The sequence below is a fragment of the Acipenser ruthenus genome, chromosome 45 (genome assembly GCF_902713425.1).
Source record: "Acipenser ruthenus chromosome 45, fAciRut3.2 maternal haplotype, whole genome shotgun sequence".
NCBI classification, from domain to species: domain Eukaryota; kingdom Metazoa; phylum Chordata; class Actinopteri; order Acipenseriformes; family Acipenseridae; genus Acipenser; species Acipenser ruthenus.
In genome coordinates, this window is record NC_081233.1 from 8,148,048 (window position 1) to 8,166,045 (window position 17,998).

At 43.2% G+C, this 17,998-nt stretch overlaps 3 protein-coding genes across 6 annotated transcripts in view; all 3 read right to left on the bottom strand.

Moving 5' to 3' along the window:
- Positions 1 to 4,793, bottom strand: part of LOC117400872 (electroneutral sodium bicarbonate exchanger 1) — a 36,851-nt gene extending 32,058 nt beyond the window's left edge. The window contains exon 1 of the mRNA XM_059013168.1: positions 4,354 to 4,793. Within this exon, the coding sequence (XP_058869151.1) occupies positions 4,354 to 4,398 (45 nt within the window). The 5' untranslated portion in view covers positions 4,399 to 4,793. The remainder of the gene's footprint in view (positions 1 to 4,353) is intronic.
- Positions 4,794 to 5,113: 320 nt separating this feature from the next.
- LOC117966936 (TRAF family member-associated NF-kappa-B activator-like) lies at positions 5,114 to 11,196 on the bottom strand. Of its 2 annotated transcripts, none has more exons than XM_059013180.1 (4): positions 10,706 to 11,196; positions 8,950 to 9,071; positions 7,536 to 8,041; positions 5,114 to 7,318 (listed from the first exon to the last, which is right to left on the bottom strand). In XM_059013180.1, exons 2-4 carry the CDS (start codon positions 9,059 to 9,061, stop codon positions 7,145 to 7,147), a joined length of 792 nt encoding a protein of 263 aa, XP_058869163.1. In that variant the 5' UTR covers positions 9,062 to 9,071; positions 10,706 to 11,196; the 3' UTR covers positions 5,114 to 7,144. The 2 variants fall into 2 exon arrangements, with proteins under 2 accessions (XP_058869163.1, XP_058869162.1); XM_059013179.1 differs by having other exon boundaries at positions 8,950 to 9,235.
- A 492-nt stretch (positions 11,197 to 11,688) lies between these two features.
- On the bottom strand, positions 11,689 to 16,099 carry LOC117962543 (gametocyte-specific factor 1-like). 3 transcript variants are annotated; one of them, XM_034913771.2, is made up of 8 exons: positions 15,803 to 16,099; positions 15,211 to 15,297; positions 14,398 to 14,504; positions 13,829 to 13,955; positions 13,113 to 13,196; positions 12,887 to 12,953; positions 12,283 to 12,353; positions 11,689 to 11,852 (listed from the first exon to the last, which is right to left on the bottom strand). In XM_034913771.2, coding segments are annotated over exons 2-8 (528 nt in total). In that variant the 5' UTR covers positions 15,281 to 15,297; positions 15,803 to 16,099; the 3' UTR covers positions 11,689 to 11,850. The 3 variants fall into 3 exon arrangements, with proteins under 3 accessions (XP_034769662.2, XP_034769661.2, XP_058869171.1); XM_034913770.2 differs by having other exon boundaries at positions 15,795 to 16,099; XM_059013188.1 differs by lacking the exon at positions 15,803 to 16,099 and adding an exon at positions 15,625 to 15,753.
- Between the last annotated feature and the right edge of the window lie 1,899 nt (positions 16,100 to 17,998).

Here is a 17,998-nt window from a genome sequence, read left to right on the forward strand (position 1 = left end):
GAACACGAAGCCACGTTTGCAGGAACAGCGGCTTGAAACCTGGTTCCAGGAGACCTAGTTTGAGGCTTTGCTGTATCTGACTCCCAAGTCTCCCCTGGTGTGCCGTGCAGTGGACTGAAACCAAGTTGCAAGCAACAAAGTAGCTTCGTGTTCCCTGAGCTTTACAGGAATGTACAGCGTGGAGTAAAATGGTTTGACGACAGTCAACCTCCATCTCCTCCAATGATATCTACCTCCCAAGGGAGTCCATCTTATACTCTCAGCTCGCCCTGGCTGAGCAGTAGAAACATACCTTTCAATTGCAACGCAAGCCGGCAGTGTTGCGACAGTTCATAATCTTTTCAAAACATGAGAATAAAATAAAAACCACACATAGCAGAGTCTCTTCCACACTATTGGAATTGATTTTAAAAAGGCATTGGGAATGAGACTGGAAACCCGGCCAATTCCTATAATCCTGGAGAGTGTAAGAAAGTTGTGCAACTATTCAGCAACAACAGTGAGAAAGCAGAAGCAATCTCTGTGATCTCACAGACTGCAGGATCGCGGCTGCCAGGGATTTCACAGTGTGAGGGCAGGATGCGTGTTGTTTAGACTAAGTGGAACATTTTAGCTTAATGGTAAGAGAACCGTGACTGTGGAGCTCACTGCGTTGCTCTCTTTCAACGCTGTTTCAGTGACCTTCTGTGCTTCAGATTAGATCCCATTAAATGTTAAATGGAAATGTAATTTACACCCGCTGGCCTTCAAGTCGGGAGCCGTGACTAATTGGGGGCTCCTTTTTCGTACCTTTTTTTAAAAGGTACACTTCGACATGCATGGATAAACAGAGCCATCGCAGGCAACGGACTTAAAAAAGGGCAGCTGGTCAAATATTTGCCATGGATATCTTATCAGCATCATCACATTAAACTTCTGCTCCGATTAACCAAGAACGAGACGGGAGATCGTCCAGGCACACTATGTTAAATGTGTGGTATAATCATGGGAAAAGCGTAACAGACGATGTTAAAAAGCTCTAAAACCCAGAATGCAGATGAGCCCGGCTCTTTTGCACAGCGGTTAAGACTCTTGCTTTCGGTGTGCCAAGTCGCCGGTTCACAGCCAGCCTCCCTCCCGTTACAAAATATAACTTCAAAATGAGTGCATTACACACAGAAAATTCTGCACAACGAAGACCATGCACTGACCTGCAGGACACAGCACTGGCAGCTCCCCCATCCACAGTGACCCACATACTCAGCTGTGATGCAAGCTTTTTGTTTTAACTTAGAATTATAAAATGCACGGAGCGGCTTGTGTTACAGACAGTCACAGGGGACTGAACAATGGAGCCTGCCTGCCTGTCTGCCTGTCTGCCTGCCTGCCTGCCTGCCTGCCTGCCTGCCTGCCTGTCTGCCTGCCTGCCTGCCTGCCTGCCTGCCTGTCTGCCTGCCTGCCTGCCTGTCTGCCTGCCTGCCTGCCTGCCTGTCTGCCTGCCTGTCTCCCTGCCTGCCTGTCTGTCTAGCTCCTCTCCTGGCTCCGATGAAGCTGAGAAAAGGGTTACCGATGTGAACAGAAAGGGGTCAGCAAGCCAGCCCTGGGTTTCACAACTCAATAAAGTACATGCCTTGTTTAATAAGCTGTTCCTGCCCTATAGCTGCAGGAACAGCTCCTAATATTAAACCCTACAGACTCAGAGACCTATTCAAGCTGTGGGGAGTGCGATCATTTTGATTTAGCAGGGGGTCCAACAGCTTTCATTCCTGGTACCTCCCCTGGTGGTTTCACTCTACCTAAAAGAAGGGGAGTTAAGTTGGACTCGTTTCTAACCCTATCTTGAGGAAGAGCATTGTGGAGCAAAATGATTTTTTCCACTGACTTTGAGTAGGGTGTGTATAGCAGCACATTATCCACTGATTTGCCATGCAAATGATGCGAGTCCTGGGAGAGTCTGGATTGTGTAACTCGGAGCCCGTTTCAGTCATGATGGGCAAGACAGCAGATCTGACAGGCAATTTAAAAAACCTTGCAGCAAGCATCGCCTAGCACAGGCTTAAGAAAACTGTATCCTTTCTGGTTTTTCAGTTCCGAGGGTTCGTATGGCAAGGAATGCATGCTACCAACATGTTGGCTTTTATACAGGGATGCAAAAGGTATCTGTCTACTATTTAAAATGCACCCTGCCCTCCCACCTTCAATTCTACAGCACTGTCATTAATCCACTGCCCCTGATTAAACCATTCTATGCTCAGGTCAGAGGTAACAACAGCTAAGCTGAATATGCATGTGCTTTGCTTTCATAGCAGCTGCCCACGTACAGCCGTCCAAGACTGGTATTTGTTTGTCATAAAACAGATGCTTTTGTCAACAGAGATAAAGAGAGAGGAGAGAGAGAGAGAGACAGAGAAAGCGCACTTACATCTTGAATTGCTGCTACTGAGTTAAACAATAAAGCAGATTAGATGCTAACTCTATTAATGTCAGGTCTATTAACATATGCATCAGTCATTGTTACTCAAGTTAAACAGTAGGAATGCCCCTCCCACACACACACACACACACAATGCAAACTGAAAGCAGGAGTCTGTTCCACCACATGTGATAAATAAGACACACTGCTTTGCTAAACTTCTGGGCTTGGTTCCTCAACTAAAAAACCACAGCTAAAAAAGAATCGGCTTTTACAGCTCTCTCTCTCTCTCTCTCTCTCTCTCTGTCTCTCTGTTCACCCTTCTGTGCATTCCACTGCAGCACAAAGCAGAACTTGTTGACAGTGCAGTTTGTGTACATTCCCCCCCAAAAAAGAGAAGCTCCAGGATCAAGCTGGGGTCCCAAGTCTGCCAGCACAGCCAAACTACTTGCAGCAGCAGGAGGTGATATTTGCTTCCGAACAGCCAGCATTCTTAGCAAGTTCAGTAACAGCTCATGAAAAACATTCTCCAGTTTCTTTGTTTAAAACATCCGGCATAGGTGCAGAAAGACGGGCCAGTGTAAAACTGCGATACATTCTTTGGAGCACATGAAACGCTCTCTCTGAGCCGTTACCTTCACCCTAACCGTAATTAAGAGAGTTGATTAAAATCTTCAGCTCAGTGTTTGAATTCTCTCAGCAGGCCCTTCGCTGAAAAGCGTCTTTCTGCACCTCTACCAATTAATTACCTACGGACAGTAATTGTACATTTATTGTAAACTTACCAAACACTGTATTATTATTATTATTATTATTATTATTATTATTGAGACCCCCCCACTAGTAAGTGACTGAGGTTCCATGGTAACTACGGTAACGAACGCTACAGGCAATCGCAACTCAAAGCAGGTACACAGCGCGCATTGATGTCAGTGCGGCATTGATGATCTTTAGATCGATATCAAAACAAACCAGCACCGCACTGATGACAGACATCTGATTAATTAAAACGTGTGCAGAATAAACTACAGCCGGTATGCACTGTCCGACGTGGCTCTTAATATCAGAGTCTGTGTTACAACCAAGCATGGACAGAGCGATAGACTATAATCATTTTAAAACACTAAATGACGTGTAAAAGTGTACGGGTATATAGAGGCCAGGGTAAATTATTCCTTTCATATTTATATAAAAAAAAAAACCCTAAAACGGTATTCTTTTCGCTGCAACGTTGCATCGAGCTCTGCATGAAAACATTTCTCAAGGTCACAGACAGTAACCAAAAATAAAGAAACATGCAGTTCTCCTTAAGGAATAAACACATGGCAAAGCTCTTTCAATCCTTCAGAAGAACAGAAGGGGGTCCAGTTTGTTTGGGAACTCGAGGTAAATGTCTATATAAATAAATAAACGCATATAAACCACAATTGTTACCAACATGTATCCTAGGCTATCATTTGAGACAGAGTTACTAATATTGGAGAGACGAAATAAAATACACGCAAGCGCAACGGTACCAGAAGCATGCACGTGTCAGAACAATGCACTCGCACACGCACACGCACACGCACACGCACACGTGTGGCACTATGCAAATTAATTACTGTCCTTGGTTTCACCTGTCAGTGACAAGATGCGTTGCAAATGACTACCGCAGACCTAAACACTCGAGTCTAGCAGCAGTATGGAAAGAGAGAAGCCCACAATACAACTACTAGCCCTCGCATTGCACTGTAATAATACGGATAATCTTGAATAACGTTAGAAGGCCGTTATTACACCGTCAAATAATGATTCAAGGCTGAATTAAATTCAAAAAATTTGCTTAGCGTCTCAACCAACAGGCAGGCAGGCAGGCAGGCAGGCGGTATGGGTGTTTGAAACGTCTGGACAGCATACAGGCACGTTAATATTTGCTGTAAATAATAAACACGCATAGTAAAAATATATATAATTGGTACCTGGTAGCTCAAAATGCATTCGGGGTCGTTGCTTCCGGCAGGCATTGCTGAATTGTACGTGCTGTTGTTTCTAGCCTTCTTCCGAACCGGAGTCGAGGGTCAATCCGTTCTGGTCAGCCTTTTTTTTCCCCCAAGTACAGTATTCAGCATCCGCCACAACAGTATCGCCACTGCCGCTGTGCTACAGTGTGTTTGGCTGGCAACAGACTCCGGCGGTCCAGCGCAGCTGAGGCGGTAACACAGCGCTGCGTGTGCGGCTCTGACCGTGTATTCGGGGGGGTGTCGGAGCATCACTAGCCCGCCGCCCAATAGGAGGACAGGGGGCCGTCAGGAGCCACGCCACTGCCGGTTATTAAAATTGAGTCAGGTATTGAACGATGCACCCAGTGTTCCGATGGGCAGGTGAACTCAATTTGTTTAAACAAAATAAAAAAGTTTCCATGTATTTAGTATTCAGTGTGGTGGTGGTGTTTTTTTTTTGTTTTTTTTTTACTAACTCTGTTATTGTTTTTATTTAGTTTAACTTAAAACCATTAAACATAGTCTGCGCTGGGCTTTTTTTTGTGATTTATTTTTTTAAATTAAATTTCAAAAGACAATAAATGCATGGTGTATGTACACATATTAAATAGAATGCATTTTTTTTTTTAAATGACACAGCTGGGAGGCGCATGCAGCATACAGGACAGTAGTACCTCACAGGAGGGAACGTGTGGAAGTTTGGGACTGGGGATCAGGTATTGCAAAATGAAAACACATGCTTTTTCATACCACTATTACATTCAAAGCTGCACACCTACACAGACCTATAGAAATGGAATTGAAATGACAGGCCAGATTCATGGAATTCATGTGTTGTGAGCAATCACCTTGAAGATGACCAGATCCCTATACTTCCAAAAGAGAAATCTTGTTCACAAATCCCTGTAGAATATTGTATAGGGAGCAATAAATACATACAGATCTCCACTCCACGACCCTGGGTCGGTGAAAATTAGATTGCACCTAATCTTTATCTCTATAATAACATATATATATATATATATATATATATATATATAGTTACGTAAGAATATCTAAACAGCATAGCCAATTGTAATCTGACTCCACTTCCCTCTGATCCAAGCAGATGCAAGCCACATGGCTGCATCACATCAACTATAGACAGTATTCAAACTCAAAGGTGCTTTATTGGCATGACTAACATCAGCAGCATTGCCAAAGCAGTTACAGCACCACACATACTGGAATACAATATTTTTGGAATACAAAAATCAGGATGCTTCCCATCTGCTAACAAAGCCATTAAAACTGAGAAGGCTGAAGCACTGCTAGGCTCCGATCGGCAGCCAGGGAGAATCAATCCAAGCAGTCTGGTTTATAAAACAATTCCTTGTGCATCCTGATTGACCTTAACAGAGAGCAGCAGGTTATATAAAGTGTCCCTTTATCTTAATGATGTTTGCAGTTACTCATATACTGTATTTAGTTTTGATAGGGTTGTGTGAAGATGTTTTGGTCTGAATTCAGGAGCTGTTCTTCCATTCTGAAAGCCTGCCATAGAGAGATAAATACTGTGTCTGTCAAAGTGTCTTAACCCCTTGAGGTAGCCAAGGAATTGAGCGCTTGTTCAAACTGTTTCTTCTTAAAATACATCGGAGAGAGACTCAAGCATCGCGAGGAGGAAACTGACCATTTGGACGCACCTGACGGTACATTTCAAACCCCTGTTGTTTGGCGCACCTCATTGCAGAAATAAAGCCAGCGTCGTTTCAATCTGTGGGACACGTATCCCCTTGTACCTTAAAAAGGTACAGAGAAGAGCCAGAGCCATCCTTTGATCTGCCCCTTGGGATGCAGTTTGAGTTTTGCAGGCTGGTGCTTACCAATAAAGTCGTTTTGGTTAGCCTGCATTGCATATGTCCATGACGGGCAACTAGGACCGAAGAGCAGCTCCTTAACTCACCCTCGCATTAACACAGACTTGCCAAAAAACACAACCTTCAACCAACAGCAAGAACCACCGCTCGGTATGCCAGCGAACATCATACAAGATCTGCAGACAGCGACACAAACCGAGAGCATGAAATCCGATACAGTACTGCTTAAATAATGCATGTTCAGACACGCTGCTGTTCACGTCATCCACGTGTTTGCATCACAGTACCATAAAATAATGGTAGTACATGTGGTACTAGTAATGCTAAATGGAGGGTCTATAGGGACAGTTAGTTGTTTATTGGCAGGAGCCTATTGGGGTTTCTTGTTGCCAGTAATTGGGCTGGAAGCTGATTAACATCAGGGCTTAAGAAAGAGATATATTTATGTGTTATTGGCTTTAAGATTATAGAAACATGTCGTTCTAGAAAGAATGATACTGCTGGCTGCAAGCAGGGCCAGCAGAAATCCTACTGGCAGTAATCTGCCCATTCTAAAAGTAAAAAGGGATACAATTCTATGCAAACATTTTGATTAGAAGTCTTTCTCGAGGTCTTCAAAAACACCACTGCATTCCAGGCAAGATTTAGTGAATGGGTTAGTTTATTAGCTTCCTTAAATGACAGCGAGGACATGATGCTGCTCCACGCACAGCTACAGGGTATCAGTGCCGAGACAGTACATGTTAGATGACAGGATATTCTGCAATGAAAGCTGCTTAAAAGGGATTAAAAAAAAAAAAAAAAAAAAACACCTTTTAATGTCAGGACAGATCCAGACACTCTACACAGCTACATGGTAATACATGCAGTACTAGTCTCTAGGTGATGTGTGCAGTAGAGGTCTCAGGTCTCTATGTGATGTGTGCGGTGATGTGCCGCAGGTACTCCCCCCTCGTGGTGGTCTCGCTGGGGAACACTGCTTGGCAGAACTCGCAGACCTGAGAGTTCAGGGTGACGTTGGAGAGGAGGATCCCCCCGAGCTGCAGCGCCTCGCTGTCCAGCTGACACCCCGGCGTCCACGGCATCTACAGGAAAACAGAAAGGGGCTCCAGTCATCTGAACATCCCAACACAGAACCAGCACCACAGTCAAAGGCTCTTGTAAACACCAGGCAGCTTTGTCTGGCTTCCATATTCTGCACTCGTGCGGAGAGAAATTGAAATTGAATTGATAAATCTTGAAACTGTTCCCAGACCCCAGAGCCTCTGGTTTCTATTGTTACATCACATTTAAAATACATACCTCGAAATGGCCTCTCTGCTCCAGTTCTGGCTCCAGCCAGTCTTTTTTACAGACCGTTTCTGAACCACAAGCTGCCTCCTCTGGTCTATAAAGGCCTCCAGGACACGCCACATGATTCACACCCGTCTGCCGACCAGCCTGCAGTACCCCATTGGCGCCAGCAGGGGGCGGTGAAGCGGTTTTCCGGTCAGAATCAGCACCACCTAACAGATGATGATGACGATGATGATGAAGAGGATGAGCCGGAAAATCTTTTTTGTTTCCCGTTTTCCTGGCCAGGCAGTGGATCTGCATCCCTTCCAGCCCGTTGGCTAGGACGTCGTAATCGTCCGTGCCGGGGGGGTATTTGACGTTGTAGTTGCCCCGGCGGTGGTCTCCAGCGGGGTTGGGGGGCTTCTCCACCTGGCCCGGCGTCGGCAGCGGCTCCCGATTCCTGAAGGGCCCTTCGGAGCGGTTCCGGTCTCCTTCGGTGCACTGAATGGGCATCGAGACCGGCATGCCAGCGTCTGCCACAGACGAGAAAGCGTCAGGTTCATTTGATCAACCTGCACTCTGATTTGACAGCGCCCTCCACTATTTCCCTTATAAAACATTACCACAGTAAAATCACAGCACAGTGTAATGAAGCACAGCGAAAGCACGGTGAAGCGTAGCAAAGCATTGTAAAGCACAGGGAGGTATGGTAAAGCATATTGAAACACAAACCATGGTAAACTAACCCTTAACCTTTAAGTTTCCCCACAGTAAAAGCATAGCAGTGTTATCAAGCACAGTGAAAGCATAGTAAAGAAAAGTGGGGTATGGAAAAGCATATTAATAGCCTGGTAAACAAATCATTCAACCATGGAAAAAGCATGGGGGGGGAGGAACTGCAAAAACACCACTGTAAACTTTTATAATCTATTTTATATAGCGCCTTTCATAGCGGACCATCACAAAGCACCAGAACAAGACCTGCATGAACCTGCATGCAGAGGGAGGGGAGGCCGTCGCTGGAACAGCACAGTGCTTTACTACCCATTCTCCACACTGAGTCCTGCTTGCAGAGGGAGGGGAGGGTATCACTGGAACAGCACAGTGCTTTACTACCCATTCTCCACACCGAGTCCTGCTTGCAGAGGGAGGGGAGGCCATCGCTGGAACAGCACAGTGCTCTACTACCCATTCTCCACACTGAGACCTGCTTGCAGAGGGAGGGGAGATCCATCGCTGGAACAGCACAGTGCTTTACTACCCATTCTCCACACTGAGACCTGCTTGCAGAGGGAGGGGAGGGTATCACTGGAACAGCACAGTGCTTTACTACCCATTCTCCACATTGAGCCCTGCTTGCAGAGGGAGGGGAGGCCATCGCTGGAAGAGCAGCTCGGCAGTGTTGGGAGTCTGTCCCAGGCACAGCGAGGTGAATTCTTACCGTTTGGGAAGCCCTGCCTGGCTGTCAGTCTGTCCAGCATCTCTGCTTGTCTGATGCACAGCGCCCGCAGTCTGAAGAACTGCTCCTGCAGCTGCACGAAGGCCTGCTCCATCTTCTCAGCGCTGGAGAGGAGGAGACACCGTCCGGAGCTGTTAAACACTCGACAGTGCAGAATGCACTAACACTGGAAATGACACCTACAGCAGCGTGCAGGTAATACAACACCGCATCGCTTCTGTGGTGTTCATTTGTTGTGCCTATGAAATCAAAACCACCGGAACTGAACCTTGGAAAATGTAAAAACAGGCAAATTAGTAATTTTAAAATCGAGGACTTTAATAGATCACACATGTAAGAGAAAAACTAAGAGAGCCACAAATAGTAAAATGCAGGAGACTTTTTTTAGAAGTTGTTTAAGATGCCCAATTAAAGCAAAGTGGTTTTAATAAATTTGCACACTACTGTACATTCAACGAGAAGTGTTATGAGTAGGTATTTTTCAAAGCCCTGGTTGCAAAATTTGAGGTTTCTGTTAGTATTGATAGAGAGGGACCGACAAACTTTTACTCCTGAGAAACTGAAAACTACTAAAAAAAAAAAAAAAAAAAAAATGATATAATTTATTCATTTTGTAAGGAATCTCCTCCTAGCGGCTGATGAGTTAATAATACAGACACCAGTATAAGACCTCTCCACTACAGAGCTGGCTCTTCAGCTGAATGTTCATTCTACATTAAGGATCTGTCAGAGTCCTAGAATATCTTATGCTTTGTATAGATGTAATCACGCGCATAGAACATGAGACAAGGTGACAAAACATGCATCACATACTGACTTCCAAACTATTTAATCATTTATATTTTATTACAATCCCAGCATATTGAGAGGGCTCTCAAGCTGGGATGCTTTTAGTGTGTATTAAAGGGGTCTTGCAAATGGTTTTTGATGAATGAACACTGGGCATGGAGGGGTTAAATGAGAAAAGGAAGCAGGTGTCACATCACACAGTCTCACTCTGAACTCTCTACTGAGACAACCTTCCCTTTTTCAGAGACAAGCCTACTGCAGCACAAGAGACACAAAACATCTGTTGCTAATACGATAGCAGTAACCCGAAAGCAAGTCTTTTATACATTACAGAATACTCCGTCAGGTTTGCAATCTGCAAAACACAGAACAGTCCACTGCAGGGTGAAGAAGACTCGTTCTAACTGGAAAATGAAACTCCATCCTCGGCGGCTGTGTGATTCATAAACACCGAGAAGTGGCTCAAAAAAGGAAACCACCGACTTGGCAATACCTTCTTCCTGTCTAGGGAGACAGTTTCAGTTTCTCAATTTTTATATTTCATTTATCTATGCAAACATTTAAGCGCCAGAAGTCTTTATTTGAGGACAGGCTACTTTTTTTTTTGGACCGGCATCTACCTGCTATGTTAATTCTCTCTAACTATATTGTTATGGTAACTTGCTCCAATTTTGTTAAGTCTAAACGTTGTTGTTTATACAGCCCTTCAAATGCTTTTATTTGCTCATCTTAGATCACTGCCAACTGCCATGAAAGCAAAAGTTGCCGAAGGACTTTTCAAAATGCCTGCATTGTGTAAGTTACTTCCTACACACAAATCCCACATACCCTCACCACAAGCCCAGTACCAGACTATCCCTCATTGCTGCGCACTCAACTCAGCAAAAATCTGAAGCGCTGCACCATTTATACAAACCACACACACAAAGAGTAAGATCACTTTACTTACTTTCAGCCCAGAGTCATCTTCCCTTCTGCTGCTCCACTGTATTGACAGCTCCCGTTTTGTGTCTAGGTCACATGACCGGAATAGCCAATCCCTAGGGGTGGGGGTGGGGGAATGTCTGCAGTTCCAGTGAAACTAGAACTATGTTAAGAACAGGAACTAGAGTTCAGTGATCTCACTAAAGCAGTGTTAACTACCCAGTAGCTGTATGATCAAATGAGCTTTTGCAAAAGGGAGTTTTGTTCTTGTCAAAACCAAACTGGTAGAACAGGGTTTTCCTGCCTCACCCAATCCAACAGCAGCTCCTCCATTAATAAAGCAGCTAGCCATGTGAAAAATAATCTGTATTTTAATAAAAAAAACACTTCTTGCTACCCAGACTTGCAGAGGTTAAAGGAATGAGGCACCAGTGAATCTCCCAGCAGAACTCTGATTGATTACTCTGCATCCGATCCACATGCATTTTGTCAACTAACGCTTCAACGTTTAGCACTGTCTGCCCTGGATAGTAATAAACTACTGACTATGTTACAATACCACACAGTGCTGTTAATGCATTCCCTCTTCAGAGCACCAACATGATCACTGGTCCCTCCCTTTATGTAAAAGGTTTTTGGTTCAGGTGTATACTTCAAATCTGGAATATGCAGATATTTTTTTTTAAATGACTACTCTTAGGGGGCTCCCCGAGTGGCGTATCCAGTAAAGGCGCTCCGCGTGGAGTGCAGGATGCACCCTATAGCCTGGAGGTCGCCGGTTCGAGTCCAGTCTATTCCACTGCTGACCGTGGACGGGAGCTCCCAGGGGGCGGCGCCCAATTGGCAGAGCGTCGCCCGGGTGGGGAGGGCTTAGGTCGGCCAGGGTGTCCTCTGCTCACAAAAAAAGGGGGTAAGGTCTGCGGGTACTGTTTGATGAAGCGAAGAGACACGAATGTGGATTTGGAAGCCTGTCATATAATAAAGAAAGGCACACCACACACACACCAATATGTTCAAACCAGTGATTTATTTAAAATGATAATTCTCAGAGTAGAGTTGTTTAGTTCAGCTACTTAACCTACCATAAATCCAAGACAATTTCTAATAATAAAAAAACACAATAAAACACACTAGATGGGAACGGCCAACAGCTGTTTCCAGAGAAAACTCTCCTATAAAAGAAAATACAAAAAGAAAGCATATAGAATGTTTAGAATAGTACATTTTCTATGAGCTGCACTGCATTGAAAAGAGGCAATATGAATTCTTGTCCGAGTGCCCGGTTATTTGACCCCCTTTTTCTCCCCAAATGTAGAATATCCAATTACGTGCTCTCGAAGCAGCAAATCCCCCACAACAGCTCAGGACAAATCGACATGTCAATGAGCACCATAATCAATCTCTTCACACACAGGAGCTCTACAGCAGATGTCAGCAAGCTACTGGTAACTGAAGGCTGCTATGAGCTCACTGGGCCAGTAGGGGTCAGTAACACCAGTGGTTTAGCCTCCCTCCTCTGCAGGAGAGCCAGAGCCAATGCAACGCTCCCTCAGGAATACCCAGAGAAGACTGAACCGTGTATGGTGTTAAACAGACACTTACAGTTCTTCCAGGGTAGGGTTCGAGGCACCCGCAGTCCTGCTGGCAAGCTGCTGCTTGCGTTAGCCTCAGGCCTGTGAAAGACACTTTGGGTTATTAAAACTCTGCTTAAATCATAAAAATCAGCCAGCTTACCAAACAGATTTCCAAACTCAAAATGAAAAAGGACTACAGAAGTCCGACAGGCATGGAAATGGGAGCTCCTATATAAGCAATTCTGTACAGCAGCGAAACGTTCCGACACACCAAAGCAACACAATTAAATGCAGTACGGCAGACTAGCGTTTGCAGATAAATTAGACATACACTTGATATTACACACACTTTCAGCTATACAGTAAATGTTCAGAATTTTACTGTTGTATTCAATTTTGAGTCTGGACTATTTAAGTCTCTGTGTTTGTTCTCCCACTACTCAGAAGTACCTGGCCCTGCAGACAAAGTGAATAAAAACTAAAACTCACCTCCTGTTAAAGTTAGCTCTGCTTATCACAGTCCCTTTGAGGGGATGTATTAACGGATCACCACCCTTGCATTGCAGTCTCTACAGTGCACAGCATCTAGTTTAACCCCACCCACCCCCAGTGTAACATCGGGAGACACGTACTTGCTTTCTAGGATTGAAACTGTATCAATACCCCAAACAAACGGCTTGCAGGAGGAGTTATCCACTTCTGCAGAGGGAAGAAAAAACGATTCTTAAAAAAGACAGCAAAGCAATTGCATTGAACAAATGTTTTCTTAAATAAGTGGTCCAAAATGCTCCCCCCCACCCCCAACAGATGTGAAACAGGGGGCTTCCAGAAAACCGAACTCCGCATGACCCCCCCTACCTTCATCCCAGTCCTCTTCACAGTTTGGGTTTTTCCATGTGCTTAAGGGCACTTGCCACTTCTTAGCATGAGCGTTCCCGACCACTGGAAAAGAAAACCCGTCAGCGACACTAAAGTGCGTGAATCGTGACTTCATGTCAAAGCAAAACTATTGGCGCCTGGCCCAAATCAGAGAGACAGACAGTAGCGTTTGACTTGCTGTCCGAGCATTTGGAACACCTGTACAGCAGGATTAATGTAACCCGATTGACGGGGAAATGTACCCTTCACATTGCAGCAGTACTAAAACTTCAGTTTTTGTATAAATCGCTAGTCAGTATGGAAGTCTTCACTGGGACCCAGCAGAAATGCCAATCAATGGAGGCAGCGGTGGAGCACAGTGCATTATGGGTAATCTCAAGCACAGGAGAAAGCTGAACCCGGTTGTAAAAAAAAAAAAAAAACTGGTTCTACGAGTTGTTTTTCCATTGTGACATTTTTCAATCGTGACACCATTTCTGAGGTCTACGATCTCAACGCTATAAAAACATTTTCTATTTGAACATCGGCATCCAGTTGTGGTAGAGTGGCTGTGAAGCACCCCCATTCAAAATGCGCCAATCTGACTGAAAAACTAATTTATTTATTACTACATGCCCCACCACTTTTGAAACCAAAGTTACACCACTGGGCTGTCCATTTAATACATGGCTTTAGTAAGTGACTCCACATCTCACAGCTGTCGTCGCTGATGATGCGCCGGTCCACGCAGTTGGCGATGTGGTGACTCAGCTCGTTTCTGGGGAGCAGGTGACGGGCATTGAAAGGGCAAGTCTTGAGTTCCTGGGCCAGCTTTGGGTGGTTCTGAAACAAGAGGGGGAGAATAGTGTTCGGTTGAGAGAATTATTTATATATAAAGTAAATCCATTCTTTAAAAAGGCAGGATTAAGGAATCATTTGTGCATTTAAAAGTAAAACGGATTTGCTAGATGTTTTTCCTTAAACTATTTACCAGTATAAAAATCTGTAAATCAAGTAGAGATCTGCCTTTAACTATAAAGGTTTATAGCACAAGTCTCTTCCGTTTGCACAGAAATATTGCGCTTATCACTGGCTGAGAATATCCTTTTACAAAAGGCTGATAAAGTGTGACGAATATAAAACTTAACAGCACTTAGTAAGAGTTACCTGCCAGTGGAGTCCAACTCAACAGCTAGGTCATGTTTAAGGGTCGGGCAGGCTGAAGTCAGACTGCCAGAATTAATATGCCACTGTGCGGTCTGCGAAGAGAGCAGATCCTCCATACCTTGCTGCACTTGATGAGATGATAGGGGAACCGCAGCCCGCGGACCTGGTGGTTCTTATCGTAAGGACACTGCAGAAGTTTATCAGGGTCCCACATGTCAGTTCCCTCTGGGGAGAATAGATACGACATCCGGTTCAAACTTTCATCTTGCAAACCAGCAGGGGAGACTGGTTAGAGCAGCGCTTCCCAACCCCAGCCCTGGGGACCCCCTGTGGCTGCTGGTTTTCATTCAGAGCTCTCAATTACTTACCGAGCCCCTTAATTGAACTGATAATTGGCTTAAGACCTTTAATTGTTCTCTACTCAAAAAAAAAAAAAAGTTGCAGGTTTCAAATTACTTCTAAAATGTGCCAACTTGAAATCTACAACTGTTTAAGACCAATTAAAAAGGTCTAATTAAGCTAATTATTAGTTCAATTTAGGGTTAAGTAAATTGAGTGCTCAGCTGGAATGAATCAGCAAGACACAGGGGGTCCCCAGGACCAGGGTTGGAAAGCTGTCTCATCTGATTGAGACTTGCTAACACTACACACTACGTTTACTTGGTAGTTAACTGGCTAATGGTGCCAACTTCAAACGCGTGTAGATTGGAAAGCACCAACAACTGAAATATATATACCGTATATATTTGCAATGCGACATCCCATTTCTGCATTGGGTTATCTTGGGGGATATCTCTAGTCTAGTAAAAAAAAAATACAAACCTGTTCGCGTTTTCCCAACCACTACATTTACAGGGGTGTTTGTTGGTATGATCCCGGTAAGATTTCCCCATCCTGAATCGTATTAAAAGCCAGCTCCGGTTCGACTTACCCTTCTCAGAATGACACCCGAGCGGGTCGCGTCCTTCCACCCCGAAGGCTCCTTCTTGGGGTGCAGACATCTTCCTCAAACTGGAATCTGTAAAAACAGTACGTCAAACTTCAACTGCTCAACAGGATTGTGTTCGCTTCCCAAAACCAACATTTCACATAATTGTTCGGTTACCGGCTTCCCGTTAAATGATCTTGTTTCATTAAAAAAAAAAAAAAGTGTTTTGAGGAAGTTACGGTTTTATAAAAGATAAACATTTAATTTTAGGTTAATAAAGACATGCCCGAATGTAAAAAAACAAACAAATTCAACATACTACATTGTTAAATATATAAATAATAAATGTTACACTGCAGTAGATTTGATTCCACGCAACATAAATAAAGCGTTTTGCTTTTTTAATTCAGTCCTAACCTCGATTTAACAGCATCGACGACGGCAAAACGACCATTTTGTATTAAATGCAGGATTTAAAATTCTGCAGTAGGCTTTTATATTTATTTATTTTTTACATTTTTAAACGAATCGTGCTAACAGGTTTATTTAGGTGGTAAGAAAATAAGATTTTTAAATGGTGTACTTACGAAGACACGAAGACAAGTTTAACAGAAACAGGCCTACGCGGATTGCCAGGCGTGAACCACGTCCTCGCCGCAAATTACTACGCTGCGTAAGAGCGTACTGCGTCACCGCGCCACAACCACGGGGCTAAATTCTGCTCAATTTATTTTTAATTTTTTTATACGACTGTTAGTGAAGAAGACAAAATATTAAATCGACAGAAAACCCGCTATTTTATTTTAGCGTGATAGAAATAGCGAGGTAGACTGATGTTGCTGCTGAAGGCGGAGGCCGAAACCTCGTAGTTAAATGTTGAATTAGTTGGTTTTCAGTTTTTTCAATCACGTTTCTTCTTTATGAAGTATTTTCAGTGATTGATGACTATCCAGTTGGATCCGGATTCTCTTGATTATATAGAGCCGTTTGCTGTTTTTGAATTATCTGTGCTGGTTCTGGCATTGATTCCCTTCTGTGTTGGTTTAACCCCATTCCAAACCAGAATATTTACTTCTACGGTATTTTAAAATAAAAAAGAGAGACTTAGAACAGTCAACCGAACATTATTTTATTCTTACGAGCTTACAAACGATGGCCAAATAAATAAAATATTCGCAATAAATGTTTTTCACCTGTAGTGGAAGTGACAACATAGGATACATTGAACTTATTTTTCCCACGTGTATCAATTCATATTCAAAACCAGCGCCACCTTTAATATGATCTGTTTACCGCATCCCATAATGATAAACAACATACTGAAGTTCTTTAGCGTGTATTAAAAAAAAAAAAAACTGGCACACGTGTTCCAAATAAAAAACAAAACAATTCTGTTAATTAAATAGCATTAGAATTTGCGTCTTCGTTTTGTTTGTTTGATGTTACTGGCTTTGTCGGCGGCTCCTTTTCCCACAGCCTTTAATCACAAACCTATTTTTAAAGAAAAAAATATATAAAATAAATAATAATTATGCCCCTTGAAAAGAGCGTGCTTTTTTAAAATACCAGTTTACTATTGTCAGATTTGAGCTGGCCGTGCAAAAATACATTTTATAAACAATAATGGGGTGTTCTAAAAAGCGTCGTTCTTTGTATGTGGTTTTTTTTTACTCTGTACTAAACAGGGCGAGTCTCAAACTATTTCACTTTTTAACGAAAGCCTAGTGTGTGCGCATTCATTTCATTATTATTATTATTATTATTTGTTTATTTAGCAGACGCCTTTATCCAAGGCGACTTACAGAGACTAGAGTATGTGAACTATGCATCAGCTGCAGAGTCACTTACAACTACGTCTCACTCGAAAGACGGAGCACAAGGAGGTGAAGTGACTTGCTCAGGGTCACACAATGAGTCAGTGGCTGAGGTGGGATTTGAACCGGGGACCTCCTGGTTATAAGCCCCTTTCTTTAACCACTGGACCATGCATGACAGCTACCTGTAGCATACAGGAGCACACACACACACACCAATCAGATCTGACACATTGAAAATTGCTTTAAACCCCTACCCAAAAACAACAGACAGACACTTTCTTTGTTAAATGAATCTGTACAGCAGAAAAATCATAAAATCTTTTATTTAGCTTACTGGCAGCCCTGCACTACGTACAAACTAAACAAATATAAAGAGGGTGAGGATCCTTTTTTTAATACAATGTTTTTTTTCTTTTTTAAAAACTACACATAAGAAATGAACACTGGGTCCTGCAAACTAAATCGTAAGGTTCACGGCTTGACATGCAAGACTTAAATAGCTAAAAAAGTACATGTAATAAAATATCTGTGATTGCTAAACTAGACAGGCAGGCACAAACTGAAGTTTCCCTATGTAGGCTACTTCAAAAGAGAGATGCTATAACAGTTTGCTGTTTTTGAGGTACTCTGAACCCTAAAGAAAAAAGGACAATGCTGATTATGTGAGAGCAACCAGGTGTTCTGCACTTAGAGATACACACAGTAAAAGAAATTAAAAAAAAACAAACGCAGAAGAACCAGCAACAGGACAATAACCTGTGATCTCAATACTGTGTCATTTTCAGGTACAAAAGAAAACTCACATCCACCAGGAATAGCTTTTTTTTTTATCTCCAGTGTTGTTAAAGTTTCCAGTTTTGTACAAATGATAACTAGCCTGTAGAAAAGTTCATAGACTTGAGGAAATAGCAACTTTAAAATAAAGAACGTGACTTTTTTTTTTTTTTAAAAAGGGCAAAAAGCTTTCAAGTTAG

Excerpts from the sequence above, each read along its gene's own strand:
- LOC117966936 (XM_059013180.1), bottom strand. The coding sequence starts at position 9,061 with ATGGAGCAGGCCTTCGTGCAGCTGCAGGAGCAGTTCTTCAGACTGCGG. Across the intron at positions 8,042-8,949 it reads CAGGCAGGGCTTCCCAAACG|ACGCTGGCATGCCGGTCTCG; the intron begins GTAAGAATTCAC and ends CGTCTGTGGCAG. Across the intron at positions 7,319-7,535 it reads AGCAGAGAGGCCATTTCGAG|ATGCCGTGGACGCCGGGGTG; the intron begins GTATGTATTTTA and ends GTTTTCCTGTAG.
- LOC117962543 (XM_059013188.1), bottom strand. The coding sequence starts at position 15,661 with ATGGTCGTTTTGCCGTCGTCGATGCTGTTAAATCGAG. Across the intron at positions 13,956-14,397 it reads ATCTCATCAAGTGCAGCAAG|AACCACCCAAAGCTGGCCCA; the intron begins GTATGGAGGATC and ends CTCTTGTTTCAG. Across the intron at positions 13,197-13,828 it reads CATCATCAGCGACGACAGCT|TGGTCGGGAACGCTCATGCT; the intron begins GTGAGATGTGGA and ends TTTCTTTTCCAG.